The 17930-nt window shown below is 44.2% G+C and overlaps 2 protein-coding genes across 3 annotated transcripts in view; one reads left to right on the top strand and one right to left on the bottom strand.

Moving 5' to 3' along the window:
- The window catches only part of Zc3h12c (zinc finger CCCH-type containing 12C), a 59668-nt gene extending 54013 nt beyond the window's left edge, over positions 1–5655 (top strand). The window contains exons 5-6 of the mRNA XM_036192922.1: positions 193–299; positions 851–5655. Coding sequence (XP_036048815.1) covers positions 193–299; positions 851–2247 — 1504 coding nt within the window. The 3' untranslated portion in view covers positions 2248–5655. The remainder of the gene's footprint in view (positions 1–192; positions 300–850) is intronic.
- An 11163-nt stretch (positions 5656–16818) lies between these two features.
- Positions 16819–17930, bottom strand: part of Rdx (radixin) — a 64811-nt gene continuing 63699 nt past the window's right edge. For both annotated transcript variants that reach the window (XM_036191844.1, XM_036191846.1), the window contains exon 16: positions 16819–16978. The gene's annotated coding sequence lies outside the window, so the exon portion shown is untranslated. The remainder of the gene's footprint in view (positions 16979–17930) is intronic.

Below are 17930 nucleotides of genomic sequence, written 5' to 3'. Positions count from 1 at the left end.
AAACAGATACAAGTTCAGGAGAAAGCTGCACTTCATAAGAAAACTTGATGTAAAGTTTAGGTTTCTTTAATCTTGTAACTATTAGCCAAGACACTTGATTAAAATTTCAAAGAAAATAGAATGAGTGACTGTATCACTGGGAATAAATTAACCTTCTTCTGGGTGTCATTTTTATTATTGTCTCTGTGACAGGTTCATGCCCCCTGATGACCCGCTTGGAAGACACGGCCCAAGTCTAGATAATTTTCTGAGGAAGAAACCCATTGTTCCTGAGCACAAAAAACAACCTTGTCCATATGGTAACTGTCCTTACGAATACTTTACGTGTACCTTTAGAGCACAATATACTGTTAACTTTGGCTAATATAAATAAACATTGAAAAATCTCAGTTGGTATACTATGTGGTTCTTTTGATTATAATTAAATTTAAGAAAGTGTGTTAGTCTGTTTTTACCTATTTGGGTTCACTATATGAATTTCTCTGAGTGAAAATATGGTCACAAAATAGTGGTAATTCTGTTTGAAGTTAGTTTTTATGGGAATGAAAATTAGCAATTCTTTTATTTGGTACAAATCAGGTAAGCATAGCTTTATCGTGTTACAGCAGTACAGTTGCTCTTGATAGCAGAATTTCCCGCCCAGTCGTAAAGACCTGGAAGAGAAAAGGCAGATATTAGAGTTTCCTCCGTGCTCTTCATAATAAGCAAGAAGGCGGAAGAGCGTGAGGAACAGACTAAGACTCAGCCCGCCTGCATTCTGCCTTTTTTATCAGGAGCAGATAGACGTGCTTCCCTAGCTGGGCAGGATCTTGTGGTGTGCTCCTTTGCCTAACTGACTTTGTCTCCACAGGAAAGAAGTGTACCTACGGACACAAGTGCAAATATTACCACCCAGAGAGGGGCAGTCAGCCGCAGCGGTCAGTAGCTGATGAACTGCGTGCCCTATCTAGAAACACAGCAGCCAAAACCACAAATGAAGGAGGACTGGTGAAGAGCAACAGTGTTCCTTGTAGCACCAAGGTTGATAGCACTTCGGACGGTAAACGGGGTGCTCCAAAGAGGCAGTCAGACCCGAGCATAAGGACTCACGTCTACCAAGACATAGAGGAAAAGCTTCCCACCAAAAACAAATTGGAAACCAGGTCTGTACCTTCCTTAGTTAGTATACCGGCCACTTCTACTGCAAAACCCCAAAGCACTACATCTTTAAGCAATGGCCTTCCATCTGGAGTTCATTTCCCACCTCAGGATCAAAGACCACAGGGGCAGTACCCTCCAATGATGATGGCAACCAAAAATCATGGAACGCCAATGCCTTATGAACAGTATCCAAAATGTGACTCTCCTGTGGACATTGGATATTATTCCATGTTGAATGCATATTCAAATCTGAGTATCTCAGGCCCCCGAAGTCCTGAAAGGCGTTTCTCATTAGACACTGATTATCGAGTCAATTCTGTAGCTTCAGACTGCAGCAGTGAGGGGAGCCTGAGCTGTGGGAGCAGCGACTCCTACGTGGGGTATAGTGAGCGCTCCTATGTCAGCTCTCCTGACCCACAGCTGGAGGAGAATCTCAAGTGTCAGCACATGCACCCTCACAGCCGCCTTAACTCCCAGCCCTTCCTGCAGAGTTTCCACGACCCCTTAACCAGAGTGCAAAGTTACAGTCACGAAGAGCCAAAGCTCCATCACAAGCCCCCTCTTCCACACTTGGCTGTGCATCTGCAGCACCCTGCTGTGGGTGCCCGATCCAGCTGTCCCGGTGATTACCCCTCTCCTCCAAGCTCCGCACACTCTAAGGCACCGCACCTAGGGAGGTCCTTAGTGGCCACGAGAATAGACAGCATTTCTGACTCTCGACTCTATGATAGTTCTCCTTCGAGACAAAGAAAGCCTTACTCACGCCAGGAAGGCCTAGGAAGCTGGGACAGGCCAAGCTACGGGATGGATGCGTATGGCTATCGGCAGACTTACTCTTTACCCGATAACTCCACACCCCCGTGCTATGAGTCAGTCACCTTCCAGAGCCTGCCTGAGCAGCAGGAGCCCACCTGGCGAGTCCCATACTGTGGAATGCCGCAAGATCCTCCGAGGTACCAGGACAACCGAGAGAAGATTTATATCAATTTGTGCAACATCTTCCCACCTGACCTTGTAAGGCTCGTCATGAAAAGGAATCCTCATATGACAGATGCCCAGCAGCTTGCTGCAGCCATCTTAGTGGAAAAATCTCAGCTGGGTTATTGAAAAGATGATGCATCTTTGTGGTGTTGCGTAGTTTTTTGTTCAGCTCAGATGCTGAGGGAGGTTTGCTACAATAGCACATGTGATCTCCTTCTCAGCAAGGAGGTTATATAGTATCCATTTATGTGAAATACTCTATCATGGAATCTGTATGGAACCCCACTTGGTGGACAGATCACGGGATTGCTTTACATTCAAACTCTTTTTTAAACATTTCCTTTTTAAAGCTATACACTTGGCTGGAAGTTTCTCCAGTTTGATTTAGTAGATGTGTCTGTGATCTTTGATACTCCTCTTTGGTGCATCAGGGGTTTCTATGCAGCACTTTTTACCCTCGTTTCCTGTCTTATTAACTTGGGTCTGTCTGTCAACCGCAAGCAATTGTAGCACCTTCAAAATGGGGAGGGACTGCACTAGACCTAGCCAACTGTTTCCTCAAGCCAAGCTTAACTAGAATCCTTTACAGCCTTTAAGTTATTTTTATTTGGGGAAAGTGGGCTTCTTTGTGCTATAATCATTATTTATAGAAACAAAGATATACTACCGCACTGACTTTATATTTTAAACAAAATGTAAGTTACCAGTTATATTATAATGGGTAATAGTATATATTAGAATGATTTTCAGTATGGCACTTTTTATTATTTTATTTTTGTTTGGAAGTTTCCTGTTAAGAAAAATGGTTAATTTTAAATGGTCAGTTTAAAAGAAAGCAGATGCAATCAATGGAAAAAATGTTTCCATTTCCTTTTTTATGAATAAGGCAAAAGCCTTAACTATTACAGGTTAAAGCTTTGTTTTCCAGCTAAAATGTGCTTCTTGACAGTAGAAAAGAGACTGAAGCCCTGGCTTTCCATTAACGTGTGTTTTGACGTCTGTTTTTCTGTGGGAGGCACAATACTGGATGAATAACCCTTTCACAGTTCTTCCTGTTTTTAATGAGTCGAAGTGTTCTCAATGCAGCTTTTCTATTTAATACACTCTAGCTTTCCTGCTGTTTATCAAGGCTGGCCTGAGGTGATCTGATGATGTGTTGAGGATATGCAACATTTATTGATACTGCACTATAGAAATGGCAATGGAGGACATGTAAATGGTAACTTAAATTTTTTGTAAGATATTGTATATTTTCCATTTTCCTGAAGGTAGTTTTTTTGGGGGCCTATTATATTATTAAGGCCAGACTCTTGCCACAAATAGTGTAGTTTTAGATACAGACTAAAGTCTGTTCTAGTATTAGTAAGGGATATTTCTGGTTGCAAAGTCATGGGTTATGCTTGCTGTAGTGACATTTGTGAGGGTTGGAAGATGGGTTATGATCAGTGCAGACAGTGTTATGCTGGACAGAACTTGACTCTGAATCACTTCGTGTAAAGGACAAGTCCGGCTCTGCTCTGTCATCAGCCTGGATGCTCTGGTCTGGGTGGTCCTGCAGCCTGAGAGAGGCAAAGCCCTGAAAACCAGAAAGTACCTTTTACTGTTGATACAAATTGTATCTTTTTAACAATAAGAACTATTTTGATTTGTAGATCTAGTTAAAAACACAAATGTGTAACTATAATTAGACTTTTGGGCAACATTTTATCCCTTATTTAAATACAAAATTTTAAAGTAAAATTGAAGACTAGAATAGGATAGAAAATAAAACTAACAATTAAGGTAAATAAAGGTGTCTGTCATAGTTTTATATATTAAAATATATTAAATAAATTTATTGGCATTTTCTTTCTCCTAAAACTTACCTAGTGTGAACTTATCTTAAAATAAAGGTAAAATGCTGCCTGAAAATAACGTCCAAGCATCTTCGACTGGGATAACATTTTCACTACTTGTGTGACACTGTGTGTTGCATGGAGTAGGATTTGGGTACACAGTAAATGCTTCTAAACGGCATTGTGCATATTAGCATATCCAATAATCTGAACCATGTTCAGCAAACTTAATTCAGGAAAGTGATGTTCTATAGTTACTGCTGTTGGGTTTGAGTGGGTGTGGCGCACATCTTTACCAAGAGTGACGCAGGTTGTGCCACACCAGCCATTCCGAGTGGTGTCTGTTTGAGAGCAGCACCACTGACCTGTGAAACTGTCCTTGACTTTGTCAGTCATTAGCTGAAGGACAGGGGGAATTGTGGAGGCCACTGAGCGTCAGAAGCAGGGTTGCAGAGGAAGCCTCCTTCCAGCCCGTCTCCCCAGGCAGTGTGCAGCTGGAGCGGGGGTCCCTTCAGGTGAGCAAGTCACTTTTGCTTCATTTTAGCACTGTGATTATTTGGAAATGGGCAAACTTGACTAAAAAGACTTACGGGAGACCTTAGGGAAGAAGGATATGACTTCAGATTTGGCCTTCTAATGATTTTAGCTGACTACTTACCCTCCTGTTCACCTTTAATAGAATCCATGCCACTGTCATGGAGTGGGCAGCCCTGACCCACCCACACCTACGTTTCTCAGTACCATTAGCTGTGTGCTAAGGAAAAGTTTTCTTAGGACAGGAGGACAGTCTGTCCCCTTTAATGAAGCACCAACATTGCTTGCAGAGTTTAACATAATTGGCAGACTTTAGCTACATCAAATTCTCAAATATCTTAAGTAATAAGTAACAGGAGTCCGTTATTAAGCTCATAGCTGATCATAAACCTTAATTTTAGCTAAAATATTTCTTCCCAATTGCTAATTCCTATTTACCAGACTTTCTAAAATAAATAAACAACCTGAAAATGGTGTGTTAATAATGTCAGAATTGGTCAGCTGATAAAAAGGACTCAGACTGGAATATTCTGCCCCTGAATATAATAGACAGTCGACTGTACTTTATGCAGTAATTAGCAGTTGGTTTGTCCCTGTGTCTTAGTCCAGAGGGAATAGTACCTAACTGGCCAAAGTGGCCCTCAGAACTTCCTCCTTTCTTGCATGTCCTACAGACGTGTTCAGTCCTGTCATCCTGATGGGAGTCTGCCACCGACCTAAACAGTGAAAGCAATGGTTGCCAGTATGCAATAGTTGACACTGGTGGAGACTTGAATTTTGTGTTTTTATGAAAATACATTTATGAGAATATGTAATATACCTGAAGAGGGTGTTTTATATACACACATTTGTTATGAAGTATTAAAAAGGGGGGTTGTTTTTTAATGGATAGCATTTTCCTGCTTGAACGATGTTTCTTTGAGTTGTGTGACCAAGTCTAGGGTCTGTTTGACCAATGATAAGATTCAGAACTACTTACATGGAAGGAAACACTTGGTTGGTTTTATTCTTGGTATTTTAAAGATTATTTTGATAATTTTAATAGAATGTGTAATTTTTAAGTACACAAAAAGTAGTATTGATTATACAAATGATTATTTAACATGTCTTTTATGGATGTATCTATATGTATATAGACAGTAATATATTTATAAAACAAATATACTTTATGTTGTATTTTTTAGTTTATGATAGATGTGAGGAATGTGTGTGTGTGTGTGTGTGTGTGTGTGTATGTGTGTATACACATGCACACATGTATCAATGCCTATATGCTGTCTGCCTTTCTGTATGTGAAAGCTGAAACCCTTCCCCCGACTTGCTGATATATACCCTAAACTGTATTTGGTTTGTGTTTCTCCTTTTTCTATCCTGTTTCCTTATTCAAGAGAAAATAAGAGGAACAGTTTTCTAGTCTCTATGTTGCTAGGTGGCTCTTCCATTTTATTAATCTCTACTCCTTAGAGAATGCCTGACATCAAGCAGATTATGGCCAGAGATAATGATTATGTTCCAAAAAGTGAAAAGTCCAGCTATAGTGTTAAAGTTTCAGGATACACACCAGTGAACAAAATAAAGCATAGAAGACTAGTCACACATACTTCAGAATTCGAGGAAGCCAGGTACCTGCATGTGAAAGCAAAGACATTGTGTTCTAGATGCTTTAGGAATTAAACCTTAGGTGATGTGCCAACAACTCTTTCTGTGTAGGATCTGGTAATAAATAGTTCAGGCTTCTCAGAGAATCAAATAGTCCTTTAAAAACTGTTCACCTTTGCCTTTACAGTGTAAAAGCCACAGGCAACATATAGATAAAAATGTGACTTTTTTAAATAAGATTTTATTTACAGAAACAAGTATCAGGCCAGTTTTTACCTGTGGGCCATTCCTCAGCCCTGTCCTTAAGGGAGAAAGCCAGACATATTGTGCAGTAATTTCTGGTGTATATTAATATAATAAATACTAGCTGTATATCAGCAAACATCTAGAGGTAATGGATAGTCACTGGCGTCCTTCAGAAGATGATGTGCCACAGTCTTTTCAAAGCACCTTCATGCATTTGTGCCAAGTTCATCACACCCATCGTTTCAGAGGTTTCTTGTCTAACCAACAAATCTGCCAAAAGAGTATTGAAATTTTTCCTTGAGCTTTGAGTTTCTATTTATGAATAAGAATCCTTTCTCTTTTGTTTTTTAATGGCCTCGTGGACCAAAAACAAAGTCTGTTTTAAAACTTAGCCTATAATTAGCCACAACTTTTTCAAAGATTGTATTTGTCAGTTACATTTTTCTGTTGACTTTGTCTTCTGATACTCACCAGACCTATCCTTCTTTACAAGTGGTTTTAAAGATTAACATACTGTAATTCCACAGTTTAGGGTTTTTCTGTAATATTTAAAACCGAGTAGTCTAACAGCCATAATGAGTGTATTTCTTACATTGTCACTCTTACTAAGAAACATGTATGTCTTCTTTCTCTGTCCAAATGCTTACTACAGAGGTTTTAGCTACTTTAGGGACTGCCATGGGAGTGATGGTCTTACGATCACCTGGGAGTCTGACTTGATTGGAGGTGAATACTGCTGAGCATGCTCATTCCCAGGGCTTCATCCATGGACCACAGCAATAACACTATCTGCATAAGATTGTTAAATAGCTAGGAAAACCACCACCCACTTCAATAGTTACACTGTCTTTTAAAATGGGAGTGCAGCTCTGGCTTTACAGTGGTCATTGTTTCTTCCGTAAGGCTGTCACCTCCTTGTCTGTCACTCATTTTATGCCAACACTGTCGTATTTATACCTGACTTTTCCCCTAGAATCCTCAATCCTTCAGATTTAATCACAACTTCAGGTTTTGACCATTTGGCAGTAGAAAATGTCTATGCATGTTTTCATTCTTTATAAACTTGTAAAGTTTCATTTCTTAAACCATGTACTGACTTTCTATCCAGGTATTTCAGGTGAACAAGATGATTCCCAGCAGAGCTTTACCACTCCTCACAGGAAAAAGAAACCCAATGGTTGTTTTGTAAGCATATACACACATATTTGTGTATGTGTGTATATGTGTGTGTATGTGTATATGTACATACACACATATATAGAGATATATATTTAGATTTCCCCTGGGTTTTTTAAATTATAAACTTTCTACCTTCTGTTAAATACCCACAAATGGTCAGCTGCTACAGACATGGTATACCCTCTCTGCAATGTTTCCTTTCGCTCCTGACTATAGTATGCTTGTAGAGAACTTCCTTATTGACCCTTCGCTTTTCTTATAGGAAAAATAAGTAAAGAATATGTTTAGAGAAACCATTTTATAAACATATGATTCTGTTTATCTCTGTCTGTTCTGTGTGTTTCTGTAATGGGATTTTTACAATCCCAAAAGCAGTGGAATGAGCTATATGATTCTGCTATAGAGGAGGAAATACTAAATAATCATTTTTCCTATGATAGGTTGTTGTTTCATGAGGAAATTGATCTCATATGACAGCATAGATGCTAAGTGAACAAAGTATTTTCCTTCTCTGTTCCCCTGGCTTGCCCAAATTCTGTGGTTATTGACATTGGGCTTCTCTGTAGGATATGCACATGTTCAGCATCAATGTAATTGTTAGAGCCACAAATAATTCCTATTAAACTGAAATTAAATGTCAAAAAATAACTAGTCATGACTCAAAACATGGTGAGAGTGTTTTCTTTCTGTTTGTCTCTAAAGTGTTTTGTTTCTGATGATTCTGAAATGTCTGGTGGTCTAGCTAAGACTGTGATTGCAGATAAGGACTTTGTCCACAGAGTTTATAGAAAGGCTGGATGGTTCAGTGTCCTTGTTCTGATGAAGGCCATCAAGGATTAAAGGGTATTGGTGGGGAGGTACGGTATACCAACTTGGGGCACTGATGCATGTGAACCCTAAACAAGCTTCACATGCATCCTTCAAGGTCTCTTTCATGTAGTTAAGCTGGAGTCTAAAAGCAACACAGTCAACATGAGTAAATAAGTATTAAAAAAAAGAGAAACAATAAATTTTATCTTGTTAATAGTTGAGACTCAAAACGCTAGCTCACTCTAGGTAGATGTTTCATTTCTTCCAGAGGTTAGAGGAGACAGCAGGCAGAAGTTAGTAAGTGATGCTCGTGTGCTTGAACTCACCTTGCACATGTTAGTATGTTAACAGAGACAGCACATACACAGTGAGCAGAAATGAGCAGATCACCTCTCAGTCTTTCCTAAACTCCCTTTTAAAATGGCATTGACCCCTGTTTCACAGGTTCCTGTCCCCAGTGCATGATGGGGAGGAGAACTCAAGGGCAGGTGCAGATAAGTATAGTGCTACCTGGCCCTGCTCCTGAACCTTGAAACAGGGACTTCATGTGATCCCTGCTGTTCTAGAGAGCTGTGTCTTCCTGACCTGATTTATGGTCATTGGGAGTATTCCACTTTGCTGTGGTCATTATAACAATATGTTCTAAGGATGTTATGATTAGATTCTGGGATTTTCCTCTGTCTCTCTCTCTGCAGACCTTTGCTTCCCCCCTGACATTGTCCCTAAAATTGGTACTTTCTGTTGGCCGGTGTCATATACTCTTCTGCTGCTTTGCCCACTTATTGTCCCAGTTGGAGCTCAGAACTTGCAGACTTAGACTGTGTTTTGGTTCAAGCTGTCATGCACATGGAAGTATTGATGCTCTCATAGTTGTCAGAGAGTTGACATCTCCAAAAGCAATGAATCAATAGCAACGTTTAATGGGAGGCTTCCAGCCTTCCCAGAGCTACTTGATTGAGCCCAGAATAGGAGATGGCTTAGAGTGCTAAGTAGACTTAGTACCTCACTTCCCTCAGGTCTAGAGGAATGTGAGCACACACTGTTAACTTGAAGCACTCATCAATGAGTGAAAGGGGAGTATCACAAAAAGCAACTGTAATGGTGAATTTATTTAAAAAACAAAAAACAAAACCAAAAAACACCTGTACCTGGGTTTTTACCACACTCGGTCATCTCCTAGTTCGGAGGCAGCTGCAAAGGTGAGCATCCTTAACTCTGCCTCCTGGAGAGAACCCTCCCAAGGTTGTCAGGGATATTGGGATAGGCCAGTTGCCAGGAACTGTAGGGCAACTGAACGTAACTGGCTTTGAAAGATTCTCCATCTCTCTCACAAGAACTTAACATGGAGACTGCACCAGATGCCCTGGGAAAAGGCTGGAGCAAGGACACAGTGACATGAACATGAACTTCAGAGCAGCGCCCCCATGGGAAGAAGACTTTGATCTTTTAGCTGGGCTTTCTCCCTGTAGACAGAATCATGTCCACCTCAAGGATGTCAGTGTGGCTAAGGAGATGCCCATATAGAGCATCCGGCCATGCACTGGGGAGGGCAAAAGGACTGAAATGAGAAGTTCCTTTGCAGCTCAGGGCCGGCCCCTGCCTTCTTGCCTGTCCCTCACAAGGTGCGTCCTGTCCTCCACTGCTCTCAGCTCAGCCACCACTTGTCCCTCTGCTTTGTGCTGGATGCCTCTGGCCATATGTGTGCCCAGACTCACTTATTTCATTATGCCAAGCTCCTAAAATGTTTCAGTTGGAGAGGGCAGCAGATACTGGGCCTTCTGGATATTTCTTCAGCATGCATGCAGTCTTCCAGCTTGGAAGGTATATTATCTACTCCAATATTACCTCTGTGAAGCCTTCCTGAGCTTTGAACATCCTAACACTCCCTCTGTAATACACCCTGTTTTACATTGTCTCTTCAGCACTGTCACTGGGATTTAGTTTCTGTATTGCTCATCTCCCTGCCCTGAAATAAATGCACCATGAAGGCATGGGCCTGATTTGTAGCTGTCTCAGTTTACCTGTGATGCATGACCAGACAAAGGTCTTTGGAATATGTCTGAGCTGCCCCATGAGCACAGCTGCACATCTGTACACATGGCTCAGGGTTTGACCCTAACCAAGTTAAGAGCTACTTGCTGCTGGGCCTTCCCTTAGATCCATCACTTTCCCTGTGACCCAGATAGGCAGGTAGGCAGAAAGCCAAGGTAAGTTTGGGTAGTGGGGTCTCAGGTCTCATCTGGGAGTGAGCCATATCCTGAGTGTTGATTTTATGATGTTGGATTAAAGGATATGCCCAACGGTGACAACAGATAAATCAAGGGTCAGGTGGGATAGCCCAAAGTAGAGCTACCAGTTCCCACAGAGCCAGGAGAGGGGTGTAGCCAAGGCTAGTTTATTGTACTTCGGGGTGAGACTTGCAAGGGTATAAAGCAGCTTCATAACCCCCAGCAGCAGACATTGTTGTTCACCCCAGATCTAGAGCTGCATTCTTTGCAGTGCGGGCAGCGCCTGGTAATCGTGATGCAAGTATCCATTCATAGGCATTTTCACATCACGTTCTCTTCCTGTCTGCGCAGCCTGCTGTCTGGCTCTGGGCTGTTTCCTGGACATCGGGTCAGGCATGAGGGAGGGGTGGGGAGTGGCAACACCTGACAGCTAGACTGCTCTAGCTGATTGGTTTCTTGGGATGGGAGGAACCTTGCAACTTTCAGTTCTGCATCCCTCCCTGGTCATCATCCAGGGTGGTCCTTGCCCCAGCACTGGGCATAGGAAGAGGAGGTACAGAGGCCCCTGGGGAAGGCAGGACCCCCTTTGTCCCACTGGCCCCATAGGGCTGGAGCTCAGGGCAGCTGTAAATGGTTGTTGAGTAGATAGGGGAAACAATGATATTCTTTTGAACAATGCTGTTCCTTCTGATTGCACACAATGGCTTCTCAGAATGTACCAAGTATGATTTCAGCCTTCAGAGCACTCATAAATAATCCTCAGGGCTGGGTGAGCAGCTATCCCAGGAAAAAAGGACACATGAACAGCATGCATGTAATAGTTCATTCTTTCACAATATATTTTGTTTTTTATAATTTTGGAATCCAGAGAAACTAAGTGGGGCATGAAGTTACATGGCAGAAAAACTAGAGAGACTTAAGAGGGCACTTCATTTCAGACCAACGCTGGCCTTAACCAGCCCCCTGATGACAGCAAAATGCCATGCCTCCGACCTACTGACTGGATGACCAATCACCCAGAAGGAAAATTCAGTGGTGACAATACGTGGGGCTCAGGGTGCAAGAGGTCTGAGTGTACATGTTTGGGGACTGCTGGGTCCACTCAGAGGCATCCCATGGCCTAGAGAGCATCCTGTGGAAAGGGACGACTCTGGGGTGAGGAGCTCCACTGCTGTGCTGTCTTCTGTAGTTTTGAGACAGGAGACCGTTAAGAACATCACACAGAGCCCTCCTCTATAACCTGGACACTTCTTACTTTGGTCCTGCTGGTCACTGGCCTATGGAAGGAGCCAGGGATGTAGGCCACAGCCTATGGTCCAGCCTGGTCTCAGTCCACCCTGACTGCTTTCCCTGCCGTTTCAACCTCTCAAAAGCCATGACAGACCCATGCACAGTGGCCACAGACTGGGGGAGGGTAGGAGGTACCTGACATCCATGAGTGGATATTTGAGGCTTTATAAGTCCCTTACACATTGGAGGACGCTTCGTGGGATTCCTGGTTTTCCTCCTGGATGTCAATTCCACCCAATTCTAACAATCAAGCATGTCTCAGACATATCCCCTAGTGCCATGGGTGTAGAAAATACACACACTAGAGGTGTATGAACACAGGTGTATCCATCCACAGAAATGCAGGTAGGCTATCCCGATCCTTCACAAAGAAGTCTGAATACCAGGCCAGTTGGAGATGCTCACACTACGATTTGGTTATGGTTTGAGTTTCTGGTGATAGAATCTTAGTCTCCAACTTGGCAACATGAAGATAATGGGACCTTTAAAAGGTGGGATTTCATGGACAGTGATTAAGTCACAGGGCACCATCCTCGGAAGGGTTGTCAGGAAACTTAACGAAGTGAGCCTGCCCTCAGTCCTTCCTCACTCAGCCAAGTCTCTGTTTTCACTGGCAGTACGATGGGCACCCTAGGCCTCACCAGGACCACAAAGCCAGGCTATTTGGATGATCAGACTCATAAGCCAAACAAACTTCTTCTGTCAAGTACCCATGACCTATAGTTTAGAGGAAGAGACAGACTAACACCCTGCCTTAGTTTAGGTCACTATTGCTGCAATGAAACACTGTGATCAAAAGCAAGTTGGGAGGAAAGGGCTTATTTGACTTACACTTCCACATGGTAGTCCATCACTGAAGGAAGTCAGGGCAGGAACTCAAACAGGGCAGGAACCTGGAGGCAGGAGCTGATGCAGAGGCCACAGAGGAGTGCTACTTTCCGGCTTGCTCATCATGGCTTGCTCAGCCTGCTTTCTGGTAGAACCCAGGGCCACCAGCCAAGGGATGGCACCACCCACAGTGGGCTGGGCCCTTCCCCATCAATCACTAATTAAGAAAATGCCCTATAGTCTTGTCTACAGCCTGATCTTATGGAGGCTTTTTCTCAATTGAAGCTCCGTCGTCTTAGATGACTAGTTTGTGTCAAGCTGACCAGTCTAACCAGCACACCTTAACCAGACAGTCCCTGTGCTCACTGTTTGCCTGTGTGTACCTAGAGGATGCTCTGTGGCTACTTGTGGGTATTCTATTAGGCAGGAGTGGAAAGTGTTAATCCAATGGAGACTTACGAGGGCAAAACGCCCTGGAGAAGGGCCCAGGAAGAAGGGCAGCTGAGGCTGTGGGTGAGTACCGCAGGCAACTTCGGGAACCTTGCAATTAAAAAAATGGAGTGCGTGGCAAGGAAGACATTTCCACCAGAGTGGACCAGATTGCAGGAACGCTGGGAAACTGGGGAGTCTCAGTGTGAATACCTGCAGAGGCTTGGCTGAGAAGCCATGTTGGGCTGAGACTCTGAAAGGCCCCACGGACTTGGCCTCTAGCAGCCATGATGGCAAAGTCTGGAGAAACATTTGGTATGGTTGTCACTAAAGCCAAAGGGGTTGAAATGCATTTGAAGGAATTGTTGAGGGTTTGTTGAGTAAAACCATTCAGTAAAATCTGAAGAGCGCAAGTAGATTAACTCCAGTTTCACGAATTACAAGTAGGTGAAATCTCCTGGGGCTGATACCCATTTCTGGGAAGTGCACCCATCGGGGGTCCCTCTTCTGCTGATTCCTGGACTTGTTCATTGTGAGGACTTGTCCTGCTGATTCCTGACCTGTGAATGTTTGAGTTTTATAATTCAGTGGGAAGCTCGTATAGCCCACTTCTCCCATCCTTGCTCATGTTTGTTTGTCTGTGCACAGGGCTCTGCCTATGGTTTCATTGAGGGAAAATGGGATTCTGTCCTTCAAGCGCCATTTCAGGATCTATGTCCAGCTGGCATCCACTCACCTGATGTTCTACCCAGTCTGGAGTGAGTGTAACCCCCAAGGCCATGGCCTGAAGAGGATATTGATTTGAAAGTTACTCATGCTGCCCAAGGAATGTTCACCGGCCCCTGTTTAGCAAATGCCACCCAGCTGACTCAGCCTTGAGAACATTCAGTTCTTGTGGTGTCTGAGAAGAACAAATACAACTCCTTCTCTCCAACAAGTGCTTCTGGGTCTTAAGTGTGCTCCCTACTGAAGGAGCCCTGGTCTCACCTAGAAATGTGCTATAAATTCAGATGCCTGGGCCAGGCCTATGGCCTGCTCTATCAGAAAGTCTGAGAAAGGGGTCCAGCATGCGTCTTAGCCACCCCTCCGGATGAGTCTAATAATGTACATTAAATGAAAAGCCCGGGGCAGAGCAACAGAGCAGAAGATCAAGTAGGTGATGGTTACTGACCGAACTGAAGCTCCTTGTTGGAGTGTGCAGACCTAGTCTAGGGCAACTGGACTTCCTGTCTACCTCTGAATCCCAAGAAAGCACCCCACCCCCACCCCGGTTACCTGTGAGGCCAAAAGATGGGAGTCATTGTGGGCTCTGTGCAGCCAGCTCCCCTAAAGAAAACTTTAGAAGCAGGGTCCTCTACAAATGTCCAGTGAAAGCCTCCATCTTCCTGGAAAGAAATGCACAGCTTGCTGGATGGTGGTGGAGCACGCCTTTGATCCCAGCACTTGGGAGGCAGAGGCAGGCAGATCTCTGTGAGTTTAAGGCCAGCCTGGGCTACAGAGCGAGACTCAGGACAGGCATCAAAACAACACAGAGAAACACTGTCTTGGGGAAAAGAGAGAGAGAGAGAGAGAGAGAGAGAGAGAGAGAGAGAGAGAGGAGGGAGGGAGGAAGGAAGGAAGGAAGGAAGGAAGGAAGGAAGGAAGGAAGGAAGGAAGGAAGGAGTGCAGAGTGCATCCTAGGTTGGGGGGTGGTGGTGGGCTGAGTGCTCTTCCCATGTGGGTTGTCTGGGGAGAAGGAAGCCTCCCTACCCAGGTGATCCCTTGGGTGCAGGTGGGGTTGGTGGGAATGAAAAGCATCATCTTCTCCCCCTCTGCTGGCGACACTGTAGGCTTTGGGGTTCTGAGCCATCAGCTTCCCACCCATTTGTCCAATGGTGTGCAGAAGAGTCAGAAAACAGCTACTAGGGCATGGACAGTGAGAGCGTGATGTGCTCTGTCTGCACAGGGCTGGACTCGACAAGCCCTGACTTGCTTTAGCATCTCAACATAAACACTCCTAATCCTCCCGGCTCCGTTGCCCATCTGTGCCAACCAGCCGCCTTCTGTTGATATTAAAAGTAGGTGATTTCTTTCCCTTTTCCAAGAAGGCACATTACAAACAGAAAGTAAGTGGAGAAATGGAGGTGTAGGGCTCTTTCCCCTTCCATGTAGTCACCCCATTTTACAGCACAGGGGTAAGAGGTCCCTTGCTGGCACAACCGGTCCCAGGTCCAGCCACTAACTCACACTAATTTCTAGCAGAGCACACACTGCAGGCTGCAGTCTAACCACCCCCTGAGGAAGTCCTTAGGCCTCCTCCTCAGCCTGTTTCCAGCCTCGGCTGTCTCTCCACAGGATTGTTCCTTATCCCACCACAACCATCCTTTTTCCAGTGGCTTCTGCCTATGCAAATCTCTAGTCCCAGCCAGAAAGGAGGATCTGTTCGGAAAAGCAAGATTGGTTGTGGAGAGCAGGCTCTCTTAGGAGTCTCTGGAGGGTCTGCTAAGTGGAGGAATTAAGAACAGCTGTGATACACAGTCCTGCTTCACTGCCAAGGTTCAGAACTCACAGCCTGATGGTTCCTAGTTGCTTTCAGCCCACCCCCTTCCCTTAAAAAAAAAAAAAAAAATACACAAAGAGTAGTTGCCTTTCAAGTCAAACCCTCCCATGCCACGGTATGTTCCAATCTGGGGCTCCATCACATCCTTGTCTTTTTTTCTTTCTTTTGGCTGAACGCTTGTGTGTCAATTTCTCTTTATGACCAAGGAGAGGCCTACTGAGGAATATCAGCAAAGCAATTTGATAAGATACCACAGGAAAGCATATGATTATCTTTTACGTTATAAAAAAGGCTGATAACAAAAGGCCTTAAGTGCATGAGAGGACAGTGTTAATAAACATTCCTTGGTAGTAGATAAACGATGTTGTGCTTGACAGATAAAGGACTGTCTGTTTATGTGCCCTCTGTATTGCCTTGGTACCTCTGAAAAACCATGACCAATGAAAAAAATTCTATCGTGGCATATTTTGTATGTTTTTTATGAAATTCCTTAAAGTCTACCTTTGTGCCTGGCAAGTACCTGTCATATTCACCATGTCATTGTAGCATAACATATTCCGAAGGTGACGGTTTGCAATGTGACTCAGCGATCCGAACAGTCACCCTAATGTCAGATGGCTGAGTCACATTGCAAACCGTCACCCAATGCTTTAGTCTTTGCACATTCAAACCTCCCCCAGCCAGGACCGGTGCCACTGCATGAATTACTAATGCCGCATCATGTCCCAGCTCTGCTACCGAACTCTCCTCATCCCTTTTCCAAAGGCTGTAACGCTCACTGGGTGAAACCAGAGAGCATGAAAAACCCTGCTGGATCAGGTCAGCCTGATCCCCAGCAGGGCCTGCTGGGGAAAGTGTGTCTGCCACTGCCTGCCACCCAGGTGCAAAACGAAGTGAGAATCCAGGCTCCAGGGGATGTCAGAATATATTTATTGCTACATTTATATACAACTATACAAACAGCCCAGACAGGAAGGGGTATGTCACAGCAATTTCTGCAGAGTCCACAGGAGTACACATTGAAGGAGATGCACGGCACCAAGTTTGCTCTCAAAGAAAAGCCAAAGATAAGTCACAGATATTTTTTTAAAAAGTGAAAAAGTCTTGATAATTCTCCCCTTAGATTCCATCTTATGAGCTAGTCATGCAGGAAAAAAAAAAAAAAAAAAAAAAAAAGCAGGGGTGGGGTGTGTGTGCTGGGGGATTTCCAGAAGCTGGTGCTTTCCAGCATCTGTTTGAGAAAATGGCATTTAAAAGTCGAGCTCAGCAGATGCTGGTGGGCTGAGGACCGCAGGGTCTGCAGACATCCCAAGTCCTGGTCCATCTCCTGAGGTCTGTTCCTAGGAAAGACAGTGAAGAAGTCTAGGAAAGAAAGCCAAGAGCCGGGGGGGAGGGGAGGCATCAGCAAGCGCCGCTAGTCTATCCAGTTGTCCTGGAGACACCAGAGTTTTAGGGTGTATGCATTCAAGACACGGGGCTGTCTCAGTACATCCTTAGTCTAAAGCTCATCATGGATCAGCCACCAGGGACCTGTATCGCCAGATGACGGGAAAGTCAGGAGACAGAGAAAAAATTTCAACATAAACATTACCAGGATGGGTTGCAAAGGGCATGGCCCTGAAAACTCGTGTTCAGCACTCTGGGAATGTTCCAGGGCTATGCAGGGGATGGAATGCTGTAGAGGAAATGCCAGGAGGTCAGAACAGCCAGAATTGTTTGGGGCCTCCAAAGAAATCACAACAGCAGGTTTGGGAACATTCTGACCCCAGAATCATGTTCTGAATGTAAAACTACAGTCTAAACACTGCCCATCATGACACAGTCACAGACATTTCTGGTATGGAGAACAAGGCGTTGAGAAGAGAACAGCCTGAGGCGTGAGCTCACCTTATTGACACTAGCTCCATGTGACACAGACCTCAGACCCCCCACACAGAGAAGCCTGAGGTCAAATCAGATCCTGGCCTTTTAAGCAAAAATTAGCCCAGAGCCTTGCAGAGAAACCAAGGCCTGAATTTTGAGAACAGAAAGCTCATGATCCATACTGTGCCAGCTGATTAGTCATTTGGCTATGATCTGATCCTGAGACTTTAGGGGGCTCCACCACTTAGCAAACCAGCCAGCTAGTTCCTGTCTGTGGCTTTGGATGCCACTTCTAATTTCTTGCCAGCAGAATCTCACAGGTAGGCAGGATGACAGCTCTGGAGAGAAGCCCCAGAGAACTAAGGCCTGAAGGACAACTAAGTTCTTTTCTAGTGACAATCGGCCCGAGGCCTCAGCCCTTCCAAGGCT

The sequence above is a fragment of the Onychomys torridus genome, chromosome 7, assembly GCF_903995425.1.
Source record: "Onychomys torridus chromosome 7, mOncTor1.1, whole genome shotgun sequence".
NCBI lineage: Eukaryota > Metazoa > Chordata > Mammalia > Rodentia > Cricetidae > Onychomys > Onychomys torridus.
The sequence above is the reverse complement of the archived record's forward strand: the minus strand, read 5'-3'. Positions and strand labels throughout refer to the sequence as shown.